The 13,728-nt window shown below is 42.5% G+C and overlaps 1 protein-coding gene across 8 annotated transcripts; it reads right to left on the reverse strand.

The window, feature by feature from the left end:
* Positions 1–1,390: 1,390 nt before the first annotated feature.
* LOC120727831 (zinc finger protein 135-like) lies at positions 1,391–12,460 on the reverse strand. 8 transcript variants are annotated; one of them, XM_040022404.1, is made up of 4 exons: positions 12,049–12,459; positions 11,227–11,261; positions 7,543–7,545; positions 1,391–4,052 (listed from the first exon to the last, which is right to left on the reverse strand). In XM_040022404.1, exons 1-4 carry the CDS (start codon positions 12,218–12,220, stop codon positions 2,886–2,888), a joined length of 1,377 nt encoding a protein of 458 aa, XP_039878338.1. In that variant the 5' UTR covers positions 12,221–12,459; the 3' UTR covers positions 1,391–2,885. The 8 variants fall into 8 exon arrangements, with proteins under 8 accessions (XP_039878338.1, XP_039878331.1, XP_039878364.1 ...); XM_040022397.1 differs by lacking the exon at positions 7,543–7,545 and having other exon boundaries at positions 1,391–3,169; positions 3,338–4,078; positions 10,977–11,261; XM_040022430.1 differs by lacking the exon at positions 7,543–7,545 and having other exon boundaries at positions 1,391–3,001; positions 3,338–4,078; positions 10,977–11,261; positions 12,049–12,457.
* Positions 12,461–13,728: the final 1,268 nt, after the last annotated feature.

Here is a 13,728-nt window from a genome sequence, read left to right on the forward strand (position 1 = left end):
AGGGATGTTCTTATTTATAAGAATCACAGTCCCTCGTGAATGCGAGCTATAAGGTGCTGAAAAAATGGGTCTCTGCCACCTTCTAGAAAAATTATATTTGCCTGCATGCTCCTCAGTCTAGTCAATACCTGTTTCACCTTACTCACTTTATTTAAACCCCTACAGTTCCAGGATGTTATCTTAATATTCATAGATAGGGACATAATTGTAGATAGTAAATCGACTGCAGTAAATTAAGCTGAAAGTATGAAGATGGCCATTCTTGGGAAGGTGAAATAGTAATAATAGTAAATTTTTAAAAACCCCTGTATAACCCACAACTAGAACATTAACCCTTAAACAGTTAAACCTTTAACCTCTAGCAACATTTAAAGAAAGTTCCCCTCTCCTTCTCTTAACACTCCAACCTATGTCAATAGCAGCTACTCACTAACTTAGCTTTGCTAACCCTAACCCGACAATTGTTGAGAAATAAGCCTGTTTAACAAATATATTTCAAAATTATGAAACACAAACCAGCTACATGTGTTAAGCAAACAGTACTCACGACCTACAGAACTCATGTTAAGCCATGAGCCCGTTTCTGTTGTAGTCTACGTTCTGTGGTCCAAGCTCTCGATGAAACGTTCTGCCTCGCCGGGGGATCTGAACGTGACTGTGTGACCTTTGTGCGTGACCCTCAAGCGTGCTGGATACAATATCCCGTAACGGATTCCTTTGGCTCGCAGCTTCTGTTTGATCTGTTTATAGTTCTTTTGTTATTTATGAAGCTCCGCCGAAATATCTGGGAAAAACATCACTTGCTGGTTTTTGTAGAAGACCTTCCCTTTCTGTCGAGATGCTGGATTAACACTTTGGCTACGTTCACTCTGCAGGTCTAAATGCTCAATTCCGATTTTTTGATCAAATCAGATTTTTTTTGTCTGCTTGTTCACACGACAAATAAAAAGTGACAGCAAACGCGCCCTAGTGTGAACGCTCAAAGCGGCCGCGTGCGCAAAAGAAGACGTCACACACGACGCGCTCTGTTTAGACCCAGACCAAACAATGTTTGACTGATGGCCTTAATGTAAAGACTTGTTTACGTTTCCCAGTTTTGCTTTAAGTTATAAAGTTATGTTGTTATCTACATTTGGCCTAATAATGATCCTTATTGCTGTTTTAGAGAAGCGGTGCTTCGAAGGATAGCTGCAGATTTCTGTCAGAATCTGCAGATTATACAGTACAAATAAAATGTTCACGTTTCTCCAACGTTGTCTTCCCAACAGTTTCATGGGATGGACAGGAAGCGTTCACGATGTCTTCTCCGGAGCTGATAATCGGCGTCTGTCTTGTATCGGTGACGTAAAAGACGGATTTATTAATGCGACGTGACCATCAAACAGCAGTCGCTTTCTAAAACATCAGATATGTATCGGATTCAGCACCACATACGAAAGTGACCCAGATCGGATTTGAAAATATGGGATTTGTGCCGTTCACACTGTCACACCGTGATCGGATATGAGTCGCAGAGGGTTGAAAAAGTCGGATTTGATGCGCTTTCACCTGCAGCGTGAACATAGCCTTAGTCTCTGAAGTTAAAAAACTCCCTAATGACGGGCCGAGGCACCTCAGGATTATTTGAGAGAAGACTGTGACATCCTTCAACATCCAGTGGGCTCCTTAGCGTGATTCGGAGAGCCAGCTCTTCATGAAAGCACATGCATCTCTTCGTTCTGCTCCTTCAGATAGGTTGATCAATCTCAAGTTGGATCTGCGACTTCTTCCCTAGGTCATTGACCTTTGAACGGAGCGTCTCTGCCTCCTTTTCCAGCTTTTTAACTGCGATTCTCCACTTGTGTCACTCTCTCAACGCATCCCTGTATGTCTTCTCGCACAGCGGAAAACAAACGGTCCAGTCTGCCGGAAAACTCTGACTTAAGTGTGTCGATAGCGTTCATAATTTCACCTTTATTTTCAACTGGCGGTGTGTTGATGTAACATCCTTGTTAGTTTTTCCTCGTCCTCAACGCTATCATGTAGCACGCTAGCTGCAAACTTTGTCATGTCCATTTCCTTGTGAGACATTTACCTTGTTTCTTAGGCATTTTAGCTTATCTCTTCCTTCGGGTATAACAAGATAAGAGTTTGTAAAACTGAAGTAGGAAATTTCAGAATTGGAAAAAAAAATGCAGCAGAGCTCCGAAACATGTGGCTTACTGCTACACCGTCTTAGCCAGAAGTCTAATTTAATTGTTACACCTGGTAGAGAAGACACACTGATCATTTTATTAAAGATGAAAGAATTTAGTTTTTAACTCTCAGTGATGCACAGTGTTCGTTTGACTTTGGGACCTGAAGCAGACGGAGTTTTACTCTGCGAGGATCATGACTAAGGTAGCCGTAATGATCTGAATATCCATCAAGCGGTGCGGCTTTGTAGCTTACCCAAGTCGTACTAAAACATTTTTTGACAGATTTTTGAGCGCCGTGTACCACATAAAAATCGGGTTGAGGTCAGTAAGCACAACCAGAATTCATACATAAGGTGCACTGGATTATAAAGCGCACTGTCGATTTTTGAGAAAATTAAAGGATTTTAAGTTTGCCTTATACTCCAAAAAATATGGTACATAAGGTTACATATTTTTAGGATCGCCTCTAAAGGCTGAAAAGAAACCCCAAAACAAGTGGATGAAATCAAAAAATAAATGAACGCATGAGAAGAAACAACGTGCTCTAAACAGACCATCACAGACTAAAGCAGGCAGAAAGGGCCAGAGAGATTCTGAGTCTCACATAAAACAGTGACCACAAACAGGAATACAGCATAAAAGACAGGTATTTCTGGAAAACAACAACCTGTGAGAGTTCTCATGCAGTCTATCAAATTCCTACTCACACTAAAATGTTTTATGAGCCTCTGGCTTCTCACCTGTGTGAGTTTTCTTGTGATACATCAATATACTTTTTCGACTGAAACTTTTCCCACATGTTTCACACGTAAACAGCTTTTCACCTGTGTGGGTTCTCCTGTGAATATACAAACGACTGCTTGAACTGAAACGTTTCCCACATGTATCACAGGGATACGGCCTCTCACCTGTGTGAGTTCTCATGTGAATATACAAATGACTGCTTCGAGTAAAACTTTTCCCACATGTATCACAGGGATATGGCCTCTCACCTGTGTGAGTGATGAGGTGGTATTTCCAGGTACTTCTATCGGTGAAGCTTTTGCCACATGTGTCACAAGCAAACAGCTTTTCACCTGTGTGAGTTTTCTTGTGAATATACAAATTACTGCTTTGACTGAAGCTTTTCCCACATGTATCACAGTGATATGGCTTCTCACCTGTGTGGGTTCTCATGTGGATATACAAAGTACTGCTTCGACTGAAACTTTTCCCACACGTGTCACAGGGATATGGCCTCTCACCTGTGTGGGTTCTCATGTGATCATACAAATTACTGCTTCGACTGAAACTTTTCCCACACGTATCACAGGGATATGGCCTCTCACCTGTGTGGGTTACAAGGTGTCGTTTCCACGTACTTCTAGCTCTGAAACTTTTCCCACATGTATCACAAGGATAGGGTTTCACATCAGTGTTGGGTTTCTTTCTTTGGGATTGACTCTTGATGGATTTTTGGCAAACATCAGACTCTCTACCTGTGGCAGCATTGCAGGGACTCTCTGACACAGTCCAGCTCTCCACATCATCCTGACGTCTGTCTCGCTTCTGCCTCTTCTTTGGCACTGAGGTCACAGTTTCACTTAACCCTGACTCTTCACACTTGCTGGATTCTTCATCTGTGCTTTCACTTTGAGGAGAGTCATCACAGAGGAGCTGCTCCCCGTCTCCTCCTGGTTCACTGTGCTCTCCTTCCTCAGCAGCAGTCACCATAAAGGTATCAGGCTCCTCCTTCAGTCCCAGCTGCTCCCCCTCCTGACTGCTGCACAGTTCCTCCTGTTCCTCTTTAATCTGTGGAGGTTCTGGTTCCTCCTGCTCCACACTGGAGCTCCTCTCCTGGTTCCAGAGCTGCTGCTCAGGGAGAACCTCCTCCTCCTCACAGACCTCCTGCTGTGGGACGTCTGGAGCGACAGAAGAAAGAAGTTACTGATGCAACCGCAGAAACATTAACAGGACTTTACAGCATGACTGCATCACTCATGAATGTGGACAGGCACCTGAGTTCACCTGTTTTGTGGTTTAAAAGCCACAAAGACGCTGTGTTTAGAGAAAATGGGTCTCAATTGTTCCCATACTGCTGACACATACGGGATCACTGAGGGTTTTTTCTTCTCCAGCTTTGACAAAAGTCCAGCTGGGATAACCACATTTACTCAGGGTCAGCTTTTAGGTGTCCCCCATTACTGATGGAAATCTCACAGTCTAAGAAGGCTAACCTGCCACTTTTCATATCCTCCCTGGTGAATTTGATGTGTCGGTCCAGCGAGTTAATGTGATCCGTGAATTGTGGTACGTCCTGAGATTTGATTTTCACACAGGTGTCACCTTCGGCTGGCACAAACGATTATTCTGATAGTTGGCTAGTCACCGATTATTTTTGCGATTAGTCGACTAATCAGATTATGCATCCACCAGCATGTGTCTCCTCTTATATAACTATCATTAGCTTACAGCTTGAAGTGTTTAAGATATGTGCTAACTAAAAATAAAGACAAGATGATACTCTAACCTTTTAATGACATTTGCAGATTGTTTCGGTGAAGTTTAGTGAACTCAGCCGTCTGCTCCTTGCTATCTAAAATATAACAGGACACCGGAGTAAATTCTCGAGCATCTCACACTTCTGATAATCAGCTGTCTGCTTGACGTTTATTCAGCTGTGTGAAAAGTAGAGATGGCACGATACCACTTTTATGCCTGATACTGATATAGTGTATTTTTTAATCAATAAAACAGTTTTTTTTTTTAAAATATCTTGCTGCATTTTGTATAAGTTCATACTCAAGTTTAAAACAAACAAACTTAACAACACTAAAGCTATTCTGTTACACCTGTATGCAAAAAATGCACTGCAGCCAAAACATTTCATAGTTCAGCAAAACTGATCAATCTAATAAACTTAAACCTGCACCATCCTCCCTATTCTGGTGTTTTAAAGAGCACTTAGCAGAAATATTAAGCAACCTAACTAACAGGGCTGCAAACTCCCAGCAAAAAAAAAAAAAAAAAAAAAAAAAAAAAAAAAAAAAAATAGGGAACCACCCCCACCCTCCACCTCATGATGCGTAATCGATGTAATCAACTTTAATTTGATGCAGTGGGGAAAAAAGATGCACAGAAATAAATTTTTCAAGAATAATTAAATAGATTCAACATCTTTCTTCAACAGAACTGCAGACTGCACAGATGGTTCCCAAAGGAAAAAGTACTACAGCTTACTAGGGTATATTAGACTTAACAGTTACTATATACAGTAATGGACTTCTATACATTTTACATCAGATTAAAACTTTGGGTGTAAGATTCGGATATTTATTAAAAGCTCGACATTTTAAATGAGAATAAGAAAGAAAAGTATGTCTTTATGCCCCCTTTTCCCTGTTCATGCCCTATCGGCCCCCCTGGCTAAACTTGCTAGATCCGCCCCTGCACAGTTACAGCCGTCAGCTGCGTAGAAAAAGATCCTGGTGTAGAAAGTGTTATGGAATAAACATATATTCTTAGTGCTTATTTTCTAATTATACTGTTTTATGTACTTTAATAATGAAGGCTTGTAAAGCAAGGCCACTTTTGACTCACAAACTAAGTGCTCAGCCAGACTGAAAAACAGGAAGTTAGTGTGCAGCTGTACAAGTATATTAATAAATACAGGAAGCTAGACAGAAAAGAGGAACTACTAACATATAAGGATTTGTTCGTATCGAAACTGTGTGTGACGTGTAAAGTAGCAAAATAACACCTATATGAGACACATGTTTAGCTTCTAATGTTAGAGATTCTGCAGCTGGCTTTGGGCTGTGCAGGGAAGATGATTGAATAAAGAATTATAAATGTTTTGACCACTCTGAGTCGGGTTTTCTCTGTTCTGTCATGGGGATCAAAGAATCGGGTTTAATATTAAATAAATTCTAACAACAGCTTATCAAGCTAAAACGTGCTGCTGTTGTTCAGCCGCTGGTTTCCTCTTTCTGGTGCAAAGTGGGCCAAAAACAAAGAAGAGAGACGATCAGCTGATCATTGATCAGTTTAATGATTGAAGCAGCAGCAGCAGCAGAGAGAGAGAGAGAGAGAGAGAGAGAGAGAGAGAGAGAGAGAGAGAGAGAGAGAGAGAGAGAGAGAGAGAGAGAGAGAGAGAGAGAGAGAGAGAGAGACAGTCGCTCCATATAACGCTGGAATGCTTTACAAACATTCAGAGATGAACTTCCACACTTGCTTTACTTCTCTCTGGGATAACTTCCTCGGAGATGAAATGCTGGTTTGGTAGCGAGGCTCCAAATACTCAACCAGACCGGCGACAGGTCTCACACGCCACGGCCGCTCTATCACGTGATGCACACTGCTCCGATGTGCTAAGATTATGAGCCGAGTTACGCCATGTCGCGAGTTTTGTGAGGTGCTTTTGTGATATTTAATGGATCGATTACATTTTTTATTTCTCTCCAATATCCGATCCAGTAATTTAGGTCAGTATCGGACCGATACGTAATATTGGATCGGTCCATCTCTAGTGAAAACTTTAACTTTAATCTCAGCCAAACCGATTTACTCAGGAACAAATAAAACACTGAAAAAAGCCAAACAATAACATTTTAAGTTATCTAAGTGACTCATATATCATGTTTAACCTGAGTAGCGAAAGACGGTGGTGGGTTTGAAAACGATCTGCCGGGAGTCCGGTGTTCTCACGGCTCTAGTTAGCCTAGCCCCCGGCTAGCTATCGAGCTAGTGGGTAACAGACGTCTCCGAAAACGTCGGAGCGCTTCAGAAAATATGTGGTGTCTTGATAAACTGAGCAGATATTTGAGGTTTACACAGCTGAAAATATGTTAAACGTTTATTTTGTGACCCAGAAAGAATAATAAGAGTAATATTAACACTGGGGTCACGCTATGAAATCTGGGATTGGTTGGGCCACGAAGGATACACCTGCCCCATCTGTCAAATCTGGGGAAGGACGCCTTTGTCGGCCGCATTAGGAGAAGTCTTCAAATTTGGACAGTCTTCGTCGCGTCGTAGCGTAAACGACTACAATTGGAGCCTCCGAAGGATTCAGCCCTTAAATTTGGACACAGCTACAATACCGGACAGAGCTTCTTCTTCTTCTTCGGGGTTTAACGGCAGCTGGCATCCTTGTACATGCAGTGCTGCCATCTTCTGTTTCAGTCCGTTATTACACTCTTAAATCCTGCTACTTATTCCTGCGTCTTTTGGGATCTTACAAAGCTTCAAACGACACGTCGAAAATTAAATTAATCGTCAATGATTTTGATAGTCGACTAATCGTGGCAGCCCGAGCTTCATTCACATACCTGAACCAATGACATGGTGGTTTTCCAGGGTACAATAACAGAGCCCTGTTTTCCACTTCCTTCGTGTACAAATTGGCCACACCGAGTGAAACTCGGGCTACATGGCACGCCCAGGCTTCAATTCAAGGGCACGCTCATGGAACAGGCCTAGCTTCCTTGGTTCTTTTGTTAGACCGTCTTCAGGTAAGGTTGTAAACCTTACATTGATATAGATCCATCTATAGATAGATCTATATAGATAGATCTATAGATATAGGGTGTATGAGAGTCTTTGTGAGTCTTTCACACACATATTAAACAAATATGTAAGACTGCTTTCTTCCATTTGTGCAACATCTCTAAAGTTAGAAATATCCTGTCTCAGAGTGACGCTGAAAAACTAGTTCATGCATTTATTACTTCCAGGCTGGACGACTGTAATTCATTATTAGATTTCAAGATTCAAGACGTAGGCTGCCGGAGATTCCCATGATGCATTGAGTTTTTCCTTTCCAGTCACCTTTCTCACTCACTATTAGGGCTGCCACGATTACGTCGACTATCAAAATCGTCGACGACTGATTTAATAGTCGATGCGTCGTTTGAAGCTTTGGAAGATCACAAAAGACGCAGGAATAAGTAGCAGGATTTAAGAGTGTAATAACGGACTGAAACAGAAGATGGCAGCACTGCATGTACAAGGATGCCAGCTGCTGTTAAACCCCGAATATCTGCTCAGTTTATCAAGACACCACATATTTTCAAAAGCGCTCCGACGTTTTCGGAGACGTCTGTTACCCACTAGCTCGATAGCTAGTCGGGGGCTAGGTCACTAGCGCCGTGAGAACACCGGACTCCCGGCAAATCGTTTTCAAACCCACCGCCGTCTTTCGCTACTCAGGTTAAACATGATATATTACTTACATAACTTACAAATGTTGTTGTTTGGCTTTTTTCAGTATTTTATTTGTTCCTGAGTAAATCGGTTTGGCTGAGATTAAAGTTATAGTTTTTACACAGCTGAATAAACTTCAAGCAGACAGCTGATTATCAGAAGTGTGAGACGCTGGAGAATTTACTCCGGTGTCCTGTTATATTTTAGATAGCAAGGAGTTTATTAAACTTCACCGAAACAATCTGCAAACTTCATTAAAATTTAATAAACTATCATCTTGTCTTTATTTTTAGTTAGCACCTTAAACACTTAAAGCTGTAAGCTAATGATAGTTATATAAGAGCAGATGCTGCTGGTGCAATAAGCTGTAGTTTTACATTGAATGGATGATGATCTGATTAGTCGACTATCAGAATAATCGTTTGTGGCGGCCCTACTCACTATGTGTTAACAGACCTCTCTGCATTGAATCATATCTGTTATTAACCTCTGTCTCTCTTCCACAGCATGTCTTTATCCTGTCTTCCTTCTCTCACCCCAACCAATCACAGCAGATGGCCCCGCCCCTCCCTGAGCCTGGTTCTTCCTGTTCAAAGGGAGTTTTTCCTTCCCACTGTCGCCAAAGTGCTGCTCATGGGGGTCATATGATTGTTGGGTTTTTTCTCTGTATGTATTATTGTAGGGTCTACTGTACAATATAAAACACCTTGAGGTGACTGTTGCTGTGATTTGGCGCTGTGTAAATAAAACTGAATTGAATTGAAGTGTGAGAGGAAAACCCCAACCCAGCCTCACAGCAGCGTCCTCGGGTGAGTTTAAAGCTGAATGTTTGTTTAAACAGAGACACATCCACCTTCTGTCCTCCAGAAACATCCCTGCAGCCTCAAAGTAAACGTCCCGCAGAGCTGTGATCAGGATCCTCCCTCAGAGGGACACTCACCTGTCCAGGGCCGTGCAGAGAGGTTTAAAGGGGCGGGTGCTCAAAGTTAAAAAGGGGCACATTGAACCAGGCTGAATAAGAACAACACACATTCATCAAGAATCTAATATGGGAAGGGCAGGGCTGTGTTGATCTGAGACTGTAGACAGTAAAAAGTCCATAGGAGAGATGGTAGCTGATTAAACAAGTGTCATGAGATAATAACTAAATGCAAAGATTGGTGACAGCACTTGGAACCATAAGGCAGCAAAAAACTGTGAGAAATAATTTAGGCTCTGCCTGTGAATCACTCTTTGCTTCTCTTCTTCCTTCCATCCCATCATTTCATATATCACTCTCCACTTGCTGTCTATCTGAGAACAAGGCACAACTTGCTATTGCAATAAACTATAATCTAATTATCCACACCTAACAACTCTTGCACTTAATCTATAATAAAATGATGACAGAAAAATGTTATAGCACTGCCTTTAGTAGCCTCACACAGCTCCTACTGTTTCCTCCTCATGTCCTTACCAGCCATGTCTGGACAATGTTATATCATGAGTAATAATTTAAAAAAATCCATCTAAATAAAACACACACATGCACGCACACACAGTGACATTTTAGACCTTCTTCAGAATACTGTATATACTATGGGCATCATGGTGCTGATCCAGAATCCTTACATGTTTATTACTAGAGCTACAATAATAAAGCAATGAGGAGGGGGAAGTAATAAATATGAAATAATGTCATTATGATGATTCCATTTGTTTCACTATCCACTCTGTGCAGGGGCAAAGCTTATTACATGTTTAAACTGTAGAGATACAATCATTTTACTGCTGTAAAATCCAAATTTTGTCTTATTTAAAATATAAATCTAATATAATCTGCTTCTTAATGTATGTTCTTTAAAATACAGCTTGTGTTTTTAATATATTATAATTATAACATAATTATGTGGACATGCATATTAGATCGTTTTTAGTGAAATATAATCCCTCCAGAAAGGCAGGAAAAGCCCGGAAACTTACTTTAAAACTAAATATGTTTCTAAATACTTTAAAACTAAATATGTTCCCTAAAACGGTGACAGAGCTACAGACCCATGACAGCCTTACACAGGTAGCCAGCAGCTGTGACCAGCACTACCTGTGCAGTTAATAAAAGGACAGGTAATGTTTGTCGCGCTGTTGCACACACAGCACGCTCGTTTGTTTCAGTTCGTCAGTTGCAACAAGACAACTTACCAACGTGTACGTAATAAGCTAATACTCCTGTGTGCTATACACTACAGTGTGCGCTGTACACCTACTTACTGGTTGTGTCGCATCAGTCTGTGTCTCTGAGTTAACTTGTGTTTCTCCTACAGCTCCGGACCGCTAAAAATGCGCGTGCTCTGTGTGAGCTCGTTCCCGGCTCGTAACCAGCGCGTTCTGCCGTCGAGGGCGACCATTGGTTAAATGTGATCATGTGACTGATGCAAGCCAGATCCTTTTATTTAGCAAAACTGTGATTAATAGTTAAATATTATTGTTGAGGGGCACAGACAGGACTCCGCACGCACACACACATAAAAAAAAAATAATTTTTTTTTAAAAAAGTTGCCTCAACAAAAGGGCACTTTGGGCACCCATCAGGAAAGGGGTGGGTGCTCAAGCCCCTCTAGCCCCCCCCTCTGCATGTGCCTGCACCTGTCCTGTGCTGCTTGATTTCAGGTTTCCAGGTGACATCCAGCAGTCTGCGCTGACGCTCCATCTCTTCCTCGTACTGCACAGGATCATTATGAACTTCAGGCTCCTCCTTCAGTCCCAGCTGCTCTCCCTCCTGACTGCTGCACAGTTCCTCCTGTTCCTCTTTAATCTGTGGAGCTTCTGGTTCCTCCTGCTCCACACTGGAGCTCCTCTCCTGGTTCCAGAGCTGCTGCTCAGGGAGAACCTCCTCCTCCTCACAGACCTGCTGCTGTGGGACGTCTGGAGAGACAGAAGAAAGAAGTCACAACCACAGAAACATTAACAGGACTTTACAGCATGACTGCGTCGCTCGTGTGTGAGAGTGAAGCCGTCCAGTCAGCTGTAAGTCACTGATCTCAGATCTGCATTTATTCAGACGAACATCTGGAAGGTAAAGCCCCCTCAGCACAGCAGCAGCACTGCACTGCCACTACAGTTCATAAATTCAATATTAGGTGTCACTGTGCCGAGCTGCACATTAAACTCTGTGTCACTTCTTTCAGTCGCGTCCGTGACTCTGAACAACAACATGGTGGACTTTGTTGTTCTCACACGTGTGTAAATGTGACCACAGGAACCGTGCACGTGCTGTGTACCACTTTAGCTTTTATGTGACATCATCACAAAGGGCCCGGGCGACCACTCTGACGTCACTGATGGAGACATAAAAAAGACGTATTGTTATGACGTTAACACTGAACTCTTTACAGCTCTGCAGAAGAAGAAAGGAAACCAAGGAAAAACCTTTTCAGGCTACATTACTGAGTTTAGAAGGTGCACCTGAACGCACCATCAAACACACGTTTCACCGCCAAACAAAAAGTTTTTCAAACGATTCACAGGATTGAGTGATGGATCCAGGTCAGAGAAAAGCTCAAATCCAGGCTGATTTCAGCGCCTGCTGTTTGAATGCAGCGCAGTCCTGTCCTCTGTTTGCTCTTTGTTAGCTCACATCTCCAAAAAGTCCTCACAATCAGAAACGTCCCGCAGAGCTGTGATCAGGATCCTCCCTCAGAGGGACACTCACCTGTCCTGTGCAGCTTGATTTGGGGTTTCCAGGTGATATCCAGCAGTCTGCGCTGACGGTCGATCTCTTCCTCGTACTGGACGATCGTTTTTTCAAACTCCAAGAATATTTGTTCAGCAGCAGCAGTTAGTCGCTCGTTGATAAACTCTCTCAGATACTGAGCTGAAGGCATCGTTGCTGCCGCAGCTCACACACTCAGCTCACACACAGCACAAAGCCTCCAAAAGTTCACGCTGGAACAACCAAACTGCCGCTTTTAAAAATGTTTACTTCCGCCGGATGTCCCGCTCTGAAGTTCCGGCAGGAGGAGGATGTTCAAATACTTTGTTCCGCTTGGAATAAACGTCCTTCTTTCTTCCTAAAACCTATTTAAATGTACCAAACTGAGCCATAAATACATAAACAGCGTGTTATAAATAATGAAGGAGAGAAATGGAAAGAAAAGGCCTCGTTCAGGTTTTTATCCATAATGAATCATATCTATTCTACTACTGATCATTCATATACTCAACACCAAAGAGTCTGACGTGAATGAATACTAACACACGGCTTTAGATTATTTTATTGTTTGATGTGGGTCTAAAATAAAAGAGGAATTACACATACTGTTCATTAAATGTGTTTGTGGCGTGCTCAGAGTCTTCATTGGTGGAAATCAAATCAAACTTCAGTATCTTCGACGTATTACTGCTGTGTGATTTTTATTACTATTAATGAAATGGATGAAAAGCTGACCCTGAGTAAATGTGGTTATCCCAGCTGGACTTTTGTCAAAGCTGGAGAAGAAAAAACCCTCAGTGATCCCGTATGTGTCAGCAGTATGGGAACAATTGAGACCCATTTTCTCTAAACACAGCGTCTTTGTGGCTTTTAAACCACAAAACAGGTGAACTCAGGTGCCTGTCCACATTCATGAGTGATGCAGTCATGCTGTAAAGTCCTGTTAATGTTTCTGCGGTTGCATCAGTAACTTCTTTCTTCTGTCGCTCCAGACGTCCCACAGCAGGAGGTCTGTGAGGAGGAGGAGGTTCTCCCTGAGCAGCAGCTCTGGAACCAGGAGAGGAGCTCCAGTGTGGACCAGGAGGAACCAGAACCTCCACAGATTAAAGAGGAACAGGAGGAACTGTGCAGCAGTCAGGAGGGAGAGCAGCTGGGACTGAAGGAGGAGCCTGATACCTTTATGGTGACTGCTGCTGAGGAAGGAGAGCACAGTGAACCAGGAGGAGACGAGGAGTAGCTCCTCTCTGATGACTCTCCTCAAAGTGAAAGCACAAATGAAGAATCCAGCAAGTGTGAAGAGTCAGGGTTAAGTGAAACTGTGACCTCAGTGCCAAAGAAGAGACAGAAGTGAGACAGACGTCAGGATGATGTGGAGAGCTGGACTGTGTCAGAGAGTCCCTGCAATGCTGCCACAGGTAGAGAGTCTGATGTTTGCCAAAAATCCATCAAGAGTCAATCCCAAAGAAAGAAACTTGTTTAAATCCTTCAAAACATGTGGGAAAAGCTTCAGGTTGAAAAAGACCTGGAAACACCACTTGAGAACTCTCACTGGTGAGAGGCCACATCCTTGTGAAACACTCGAAAAGTGTTTTGGTATACCACAGGAACGTCTGTAACCAGAGGTTTGTTGAACATGAAGGCTTTCAGCGCAAAAGGAATTTGATGGACCACATGAGGACT

The sequence above is a fragment of the Simochromis diagramma genome, unplaced genomic scaffold (genome assembly GCF_900408965.1).
Source record: "Simochromis diagramma unplaced genomic scaffold, fSimDia1.1 OVJJ01000385.1, whole genome shotgun sequence".
Lineage (NCBI taxonomy): Eukaryota > Metazoa > Chordata > Actinopteri > Cichliformes > Cichlidae > Simochromis > Simochromis diagramma.